Source organism: Helianthus annuus, chromosome 3 (genome assembly GCF_002127325.2).
Source record: "Helianthus annuus cultivar XRQ/B chromosome 3, HanXRQr2.0-SUNRISE, whole genome shotgun sequence".
NCBI classification, from domain to species: Eukaryota; Viridiplantae; Streptophyta; class Magnoliopsida; order Asterales; family Asteraceae; genus Helianthus; species Helianthus annuus.
The window spans coordinates 61,638,972-61,647,285 of record NC_035435.2 but is presented as its reverse complement, the minus strand read 5'-3'; the positions used below and the strand labels follow the sequence as shown (position 1 = coordinate 61,647,285).

The 8,314-nt window shown below is 35.9% G+C and overlaps 1 protein-coding gene across 2 annotated transcripts; it reads left to right on the top strand.

The window, feature by feature from the left end:
- The first annotated feature begins 1,463 nt into the window (after positions 1 to 1,463).
- On the top strand, positions 1,464 to 6,606 carry LOC110904236 (eukaryotic translation initiation factor 3 subunit A). Of its 2 annotated transcripts, XM_022150071.2 has the most exons (11): positions 1,504 to 1,624; positions 1,700 to 1,776; positions 1,948 to 2,007; positions 2,085 to 3,154; positions 3,232 to 3,489; positions 3,567 to 3,950; positions 4,023 to 4,223; positions 4,294 to 4,500; positions 4,996 to 5,076; positions 5,171 to 5,372; positions 5,964 to 6,606. In XM_022150071.2, exons 3-11 carry the CDS (start codon positions 1,962 to 1,964, stop codon positions 6,350 to 6,352), a joined length of 2,838 nt encoding a protein of 945 aa, XP_022005763.1. In that variant the 5' UTR covers positions 1,504 to 1,624; positions 1,700 to 1,776; positions 1,948 to 1,961; the 3' UTR covers positions 6,353 to 6,606. The 2 variants fall into 2 exon arrangements, with proteins under 2 accessions (XP_022005762.1, XP_022005763.1); XM_022150070.2 differs by lacking the exon at positions 1,700 to 1,776 and having other exon boundaries at positions 1,464 to 1,624.
- The last annotated feature ends 1,708 nt before the right edge of the window (positions 6,607 to 8,314 follow it).

Genomic DNA, 8,314 nt, shown 5'->3' with positions numbered 1-8,314 from the left:
TTTGCAATTTCGTTCCCGGATAGTCCCTGGTGCGGATGGAGGTTAGTTTTTTTATGTTAAATGGATGTGAAATTACAAAATTACCCTTACTATTAAAAATCAAAATAAAATATTAAAAAAAATTAATTTATTATTTAAAAAAAAGGGGTAATTTTGTAATTTCACATCCATTTAACATAAAAAAATAACCTTCATCTGTACCAGGGACTATCCGGGAACGAAATTGCAAAAGGTAGGGACTATAGCTGTAATTTTTAAAAGTTAGGGACTAAAGGTGAAAAATGAACAAACCACAGGGACTATCCGAGCATTTTTCTTTTATCATTTTGATAATTATTAATACTGAAACTTTTTAACTAATTTTTGTTACATATCTATACTATATAATAAAAGAAACCAATTTTGGGACACTTGTCATCATATTAGGTCATATCTTATAGATAATTACGTGACACAATTAAAAGCTAAATATTAATATTAATCTATACTATTTAATAAAAGAGACCAATTTTGGGACACTTGTCATCATATTAGGCCATATCTTATGGATAATTACTATTTAGTTTAATTAATCTCTTCTAATTAATTATAAATAACCCTCCAATTAAATATTATTTAGTTTAATCTCTTATAGATAATTATTATTTAGTTTAATTTTAATTTAATCTTTTGTAGAAAAAAATTCATAATAACGAAACATATTTTTTTAATAAATTATCTAACCATAAATTTTAAAATTCGTTTGACGAAAAGGAAACACACTCAAATATGTTATTTATTTATTATGGGGATTTTAATTATTGTCTATTAGTTTATTTTAAGAAATTTATACATAGTTAGGTTCAATGTTTGTTTTGTCATATTATTATTATTAAATAAAATATATAACTTGATTGTTCGTACTTAGGTCTTAATTTGTTTGTCATATTATTATAACTAAATATATAACTTGATTGTTATTACTAACCAGCTATAGTGTTCGTTTATTTTTGAAAAATTAGAGATTAAATTCAAAATTTTTATAAATCACAGGGATCATCCATATACTTTACTCAACATATTATTTTCATAATTTATTACTATCTAACTTTATATATATATATATAAAACAAAATGTTGCAATACGTCGCTAAAATCAAGCTAAAAATCTAATAATTATGTAAATATTTTTTGGATTCAAATTATTTTCGGTAATGTGAAAATTATAATTGTAACTTTTTATTTCTCATTAATATAATGTAATACGTAAATACAATAATAAGTATTATATAATATAATATATTTATTTTTGCATCATTTTCAAAGATTACATGTTTCTTTGATGAATTTTATAATACTAACATAAATCATCTTTATATTAACTCATTTATGTAAATTTGGTATATAAACGTCTCCATGTTTGGTTTGCATTTACAAGAAATATTTATCATATAGTTTAGATTGTTCAACCCGTGTAACACACGGGGAAGTTATAAAATTATACAATATACAATATACAATTCCGTGTAATAAAGGGGTGTATAATCTTCTACTAATCTACTAAATTTACCGGCGAAACCCTGGTGATTACTCATTTCCCCCCCAAACCCTACTTTGCCGCCGCTGGTCATCGTCGACGATTAAGGTATCATCGGTGTCATTGATTTAATTAGATTATGGTTTGATGGATTAGTATCACACCAATTTTGGTTTCTTGTAGATTTCTGTTTTACTAGATTTGTTGATTGGATTGGATTGGATTGGATGTTGGTTCTTTATTCATTGCCCGGAAATTAGGTTATTTTGATTCTTTAACGCAATACATACATTTTAGTTTTGGTATTTCTGTCGGGAGTTTGTTGGATATATGAGCATTATTGCCATTGACTCTCTGCTGACTGTTTGATATAAATATTTGTTTCTATTCAATGGCAGAAGTAATTGTTTTATTTTGCTTATTATGTGTAGATAGAAAGCTAAGCATGGCGACTTTTGCTAAACCGGAAAATGCTTTGAAACGAGCTGAAGGTGATTTTTGTACCATTTTAAGCTGCTGCTAAGTTCGTTCAAGTACATAACTTTTTGGATTGGATGTTTGATTGCAGAGCTGATAAACGTCGGGCAGAAACAGGATGCACTTCAAGCTCTTCATGATCTTATTACATCAAAGAGGTACAGGGCATGGCAGAAAACCCATGAGAAGATCATGTTCAAGTACATCGACCTTTGCGTTGACATGAGGAGGGGAAGGTTTGCTAAAGACGGTCTAATCCAATACCGTATAATCTGTCAGCAAGTTAACGTTAACTCACTAGAGGAAGTCATAAAGCACTTTATGGATCTTTCTACCAACAAGGCCGAGCTTGCTCGTACTCAGGCACAGGCCTTGGAAGAAGCTCTCGATGTTGATGATCTCGAAGCCGATAAACGACCAGAAGATCTAATCTTGAGTTACGTTAGTGGTGAAAAGGGAAAAGATCGTTCTGATCGGGAGCTTGTTACTCCATGGTTTAAGTTCTTGTGGGAGACTTACCGGACCGTTCTCGAAATCCTGAGAAATAACTCCAAGTTAATGGCTCTGTATGCCGACACAGCTCACCGTGCTTTCCAGTTCTGCAAACAATACAAACGTACAACCGAGTTTCGCAGGCTTTGTGAGATAATACGGAACCATCTCGCAAACCTTAACAAGTACCGAGACCAGAGGGACAGGCCCGACTTAACTGCGCCAGAAAGTCTACATTTCTATCTCGATACAAGATTCGAGCAGTTGAAAGTTGCAACGGAGCTTCGACTCTGGCAGGAAGCCTTTCGTTCAGTTGAAGATATATACGGGTTGACAAGCATGGTTAAGAAAATGCCCAAGTCGTCGTTAATGGCTGTTTATTACGCAAAGTTGACAGAGATCTTTTGGATTTCATCTAGTCATTTATATCATGCGTACGCATGGTTTAAACTTTTTCAACTTCAGAAGAGCTTTAATAAGAACCTTAATCAGAAAGACCTGCAACTAATAGCTTCATCCGTTTTGTTAGCTGCACTTTCGGCTCCACCCTATGATCATCTCAAAACTGCATCCCATTTAGAATTGGAACATGAAAAAGAGCGAAATTTAAGGATGTATAATCTTATCGGATTCAACATTGATGCAAAGCTGCTTGAAACGAGAGAAGTGGTAGCTGCTGTTGACCATACTTTTTTTTAATGTTTTGGTTAAATAAAAATATTCTTATATTGTTTTTTCTTCTGCAGCTCTCCCGGTCATCTCTTTTGGCCGATCTGGTTTCTAAAGGCGTGATGACATACGTAACTCAGGAAGTTAAAGATCTATATTATCTTCTCGAAAATGAATTTCTTCCACTAGATTTGACGTCAAAAGTACAGCCGTTGTTGGCGAAGATAGCGAAACTTGGTGGCAAATTGGTTTCAGCTTCATCGGTACCCGAAGTTCATCTGTCTCACTACGTTCCTGCATTGGAAAAAGTAGCTACTTTAAGGATTCTGCAACAGGTTAATATTTTGTTTTTTTAAATTTGGTTTATTTTCTTTTATTTATATATTTTGATTAATCTTCTTTCTGGTTGCAGGTGTCTCGAGTGTATCGGACTATTAAAGTTGAAACTTTATCGAAAATGGTTCCTTTCTTCGACTTCTCAGCTGTGGAACGGATCTCTGTTGAGGCTGTCAAACATAATTTCATTGCTATGAAAATTGACCATATGAAGGGTGCTGTTATATTTGGTGAATTGGGTTTTGAATCCGACGTTTTGCAAGATCACTTGAGTTCTCTTGCGGTCAATTTGAATAAATCTTGGTCTATGATATATCCTTGTCAAACAAAAGCGTCAAAACTGAGTGCGATGCTGCCAAGTCTGGGAGATATAGTAGATAAAGAGCACAAAAAGCTTCTTGCCCGGAAATCTATTATTGAGAAACGCAAGGAGGATCAAGAACGCCATCTACTTGAGATGGTATTTATTTCACTTAAATTTGGTATTTTGTGATTTGGATCAAGTGTTTGTGTTTGTGTTTTTGTTTTGAAGGAACGAGAAGAGGAGAGTAAAAGACTGAAACTTCAGAAGAAAACGGAAGAGGCAGAACAGAAACGACTTGCAAGTGAGTTTGAAGAAAGGAAGCACCAACGCATTCGTAGGGAAATAGAGGAGCGTGAGCAGAAAGAAGCACAAGACCTACTAAATGACGTTATCAAAAAGAAAGGAAAGAAGCCTCCAATCATCGAGGGGGTCAGACCAATTTCTATTTTTTTGCTTCTTTCTAAACAATGTTGACCAGTGTTGGTGTTTTTGTCTACAGGAGAAGGTGACAAAGCAGACTTTGATGGAGTTAGCAATGCAAGAACAGGTTAGAGAACGACAGGAAATGGAAAAGAAAATGCAAAAACTAATCAAAACGATGGATCATTTCGAAAGAGCAAAGAGAGAAGAGGCAGCACCTTTGATTGAAGCTGCGTTCCAAAGCCGTTTAGCTGAAGAGAAACTCCTTCATGAACGGGAGCAGCAGGTATTCACTCTCTCATCCCGTGATTGTGTTTCTTTATTATACTAGTTGGTTACCATCCGCGCTCTGCAGTGGGTTCGAAACGTAGATAAAAATAAGCAAATCGTGAGAGTTAAAGTTGTTTTAGTTAAGGGGCTAAACATGTCATTATTAAAGTTGAGAGGCTAAACATGTTATTATCAAAGTTGAGGGGCTAAAGTTGTTTATTATTGATGTTTTGGGGCTAAAGTTGTTTATTATTGAAGTTGAGGGGCTAAAGTTGTTTTAGTTAAGGGGCTAATGTTGTTTTAGTTAAGGGGATAAACATGTCTATTTTAAAGTTGAGGGGCTAAAGCTGTTTATTATTAAATTTGAGGGGCTAAAGCTGTTTATTATTAAAGCTGAGGGGCTAAGATGTCATTAAAGTTGAGGGGCTAAAGTTTATTATTAATGTTGTTTGATGTTGACAAAATAGCGCATTCATAGCATACATAATGTCATAATTGTAACTTTTTGCAGCATGAGGTCGAGTTTAGCCGATTACGCCATGATGGAGATGTGAGGGAGAAGAATAGGCTTGCTCGCGTTTTGGAACACAAGGTTATTTTTTCATATATTTTTGTTGACAGAGGTCAATTATTTAGATTTTAGACCCCATGTTTTTAATGTTTGTTCAAAAAATAAAATATTGTAGATGGAATTTGAAGAAAGAGTAGTGAGCCGACGGCAGGCAGAGTACAACAGATTGAGAGCGGAGAGGGAGGAACGGCTCAGCCAAGTTCTCAAGGTACGAAAAGAAGAGAGGGACATAAAGAGGAAAATGCTTTACTTTCTCAGGACTGAAGAGGAAAGGCTCACTAGATTGCGTGAGGAAGAGGAAGCTCGCAAACGTCAAGGTATATTTGGGTAGGCCTGTAAATGAACTGAACAAATACGAACATATAATCGAACACATTTTTATGTTATTCATGTTCGTTTATCAAGAAAATGGGCATGTCCGTGTGTGTTTCTTTACGTTCATTTGTTTAAAATCTAAACAAACAGTTAACGAACGTAAACAAACTTAAACCAACACAATTGAACAAACATAAATGAATACAAATGAACATTGGAAAACTCATTTTTAACACTAGAAAGCCAATTAACAATTAGTTATATATATAAGTAGTTAAAAATTTCCTTTTATGTTAAATATTTATATAAATATAACTACGTATGTATCTAAATTGAAACAAACAAACATAAACAAATGTAAATAAACGAACAAAAGGTGTGTTGATGTTCGTTTGTTTAATTAAATGAACAAAACGTGTGTTCATGTTCGTTCGTTTATTATATACGAACATCCAGCCGAGCAAGTTCATGAACATTCGGTTCATTTACTGGGGTGGGGTCAAATCTTTTACTATGACAAAAACATGTGGTTTTGCTAAAATAGAAGTTAGATCAACGTATTTTGGCGTCTTGTTTTTACATGTTTGGAACAGAGGCTGAAAGACGAAGAAAGGAGGAAATGGAGCGTAGGGCAAAGCTGGATGAAATAGCTGAAAGACAAAGGAAACGAGAAGAGGAACTGGAAGAAAGAGAGAGGCTTAGGAAGGAAGCTATCTTAAGGGGGACACCCATCGATAAGCCTTTAGCTGATGTTCCTGGGCTAGGATCTGCCGCTCCAGCACCAGCGGCGGCTCCTGCTGCCGCTGCAGCAGGTGGTGGTGGTGGTGGTAAGTACGTGCCCAAGTTTCGTAGAAGTGCGGCGGCAGAGCCAGCAGCACCGCCACCAGTGCAATCGTCTGATAGGTGGGGGAGTGGCAATCCGCCACCAAGTGATAAATGGAGGCCCTCTTTTGGTGGTGCCAAATCCAAGTTTTCACGGTGAAAGGTAAAAGCCTGTTGAGTTGTTAATTCTTTTTTCAAGTATGGGAGGAATAAACCCTTTGTAATAAGACAGATGATGGATGTGTGAATTTTGTTTCCGTGGAATTTTTTGTTTTTTTTTTTTTTTTAAATCTCTTAATACAGCTGAGGTGAAACCCTAATTTCTGTTGGGTTTCGGTCAATGAAGGCCACCATTGGTTCATCTGAGAAAGTTTTGAAACTATAACTTGAAATCCTAATCTCTTTTGAGTTTTCCTTTTGGATGTATATTGTCCAAAGTCTGAAGCGCTGAATTTACATGCTTTCCTATGCTTCTATGGTATGGTCGATGATGATGGACGTACTTTTTAAGTATTAAGAAGCTGTAGTTTTTTTTTCACACTGTTTCCGCCTATGATGATGCACTGAAACAAATTTGAGCGTGGCAACTTTGAAGACTAATGGCATACTCATGGTTTCATTACACACTTGTCATTCTTGCTACCACTTTGGATAAAGCTTCTGATCAATACATTAGAACTCATTTGAGGAACACCTAGCTATACTGTTTTGGTGTGGCAATCGTCATGTTTGCGACCACAGTGGGCTAGCATTCTGAGCCCTTGAATATACACACTAATTGCTATCATATTCTATTCTATCTGTTTGATTCTCCACCATCTATGAAGAGCGGTTGGGTCGGATGGGTATTTTGTGTGTTAAAAATCATTGGGTTGGATGGGTATTTTGTGTGTTAAAAATCATTCTACTTTAAAATGTTCGCAATGCGATGATGATGACCAAAGAAAAAAATATTTTCAACACTTTTGTTTGGCATGGCGTGACAACCATGATGTCGATGTGAACTCCTCCTTTGCAGCTACGTCTCACTACTTTCGAGCCTCAACTCATTATCATTCACAACACTTTCTTTTTTTTCTTTGTGACAATAATCTTTTTAATTGTTACATTATCAAACTAGCTAGGGAGCGTAGGAGGCAAGACCTAGGGGTAGTGAAGTTTATAAAGGAGGACCATGGACGTGTTTTAGTCAACGAACATGACATATAGTTGAGATGACAAAACTACTTCCATAATCTCTTCAACCGCGGAAGGGGCTAGCAACAACAAAGTGAAAACTATATGTTGGTGCATCCGTCTGTCAACTTCGTCTTGTATCAAGTCGTGTATAGAACTAGTTAGATCAGGGCACGGAAAACAAGAAAGAGAGAATTAGTGGTAATTCCGCTTGAAATGACACCAGGTCATTTTCAAGCGAAATCTTAATGTTTCTGATTCCGCTCGAGTGTATATGTGTGATTTCGCTTGAAGTATGTATGCTGATTTTGCTTGAAATGAACATGTACATGTTCAAGCGGAATCTGCTCACTTATATATAGGCCATTTGGAGCGGAATCATGTAACAATTTCCGGTTTAAGCCACGAAGTGCTGCCGAAGTGTCGACTCGCTGTAAAACGTCATCTTATCAATAATATCGACAGTTTAAAGTGACATCTTGCTGAATTGAACTCAATACGTCTGTTTCCGCCTTTCATATTGAGAAAAACTCTTCTGATCGACTCGTTCGGGTCTGAAAACGATCCTACAGTATACTACCCTAAGGCGACAAGGAAATAATTGCTATTGTAGGAATATCACACTTGGAGAGGCCAGAACATCACTTAGGAAGATGGGAAGGGCCAAGGCAGTTGGTCTAGACAACATACCGATTGAGGCGTGGAAGTGCTTGGGAGAGGAAGGAGTTCAATGATTAACTGCTTTGTTTAACCTTATTTTCAAATTTGGACAAATGCTAGATCAGTGGAGGCGTAGTATTGTAGTGCCTCTATATAAAAATTAAGGAGACACCCAATGTTGTGAGAATTAAAGAGGGATTAAGTTGTTTGGTCATACCATGAAACTATGGGAGAGAGTGATTGAAACTAGAATTAGAAGAGAAACTCAGGTTACGGTAAACCAGTT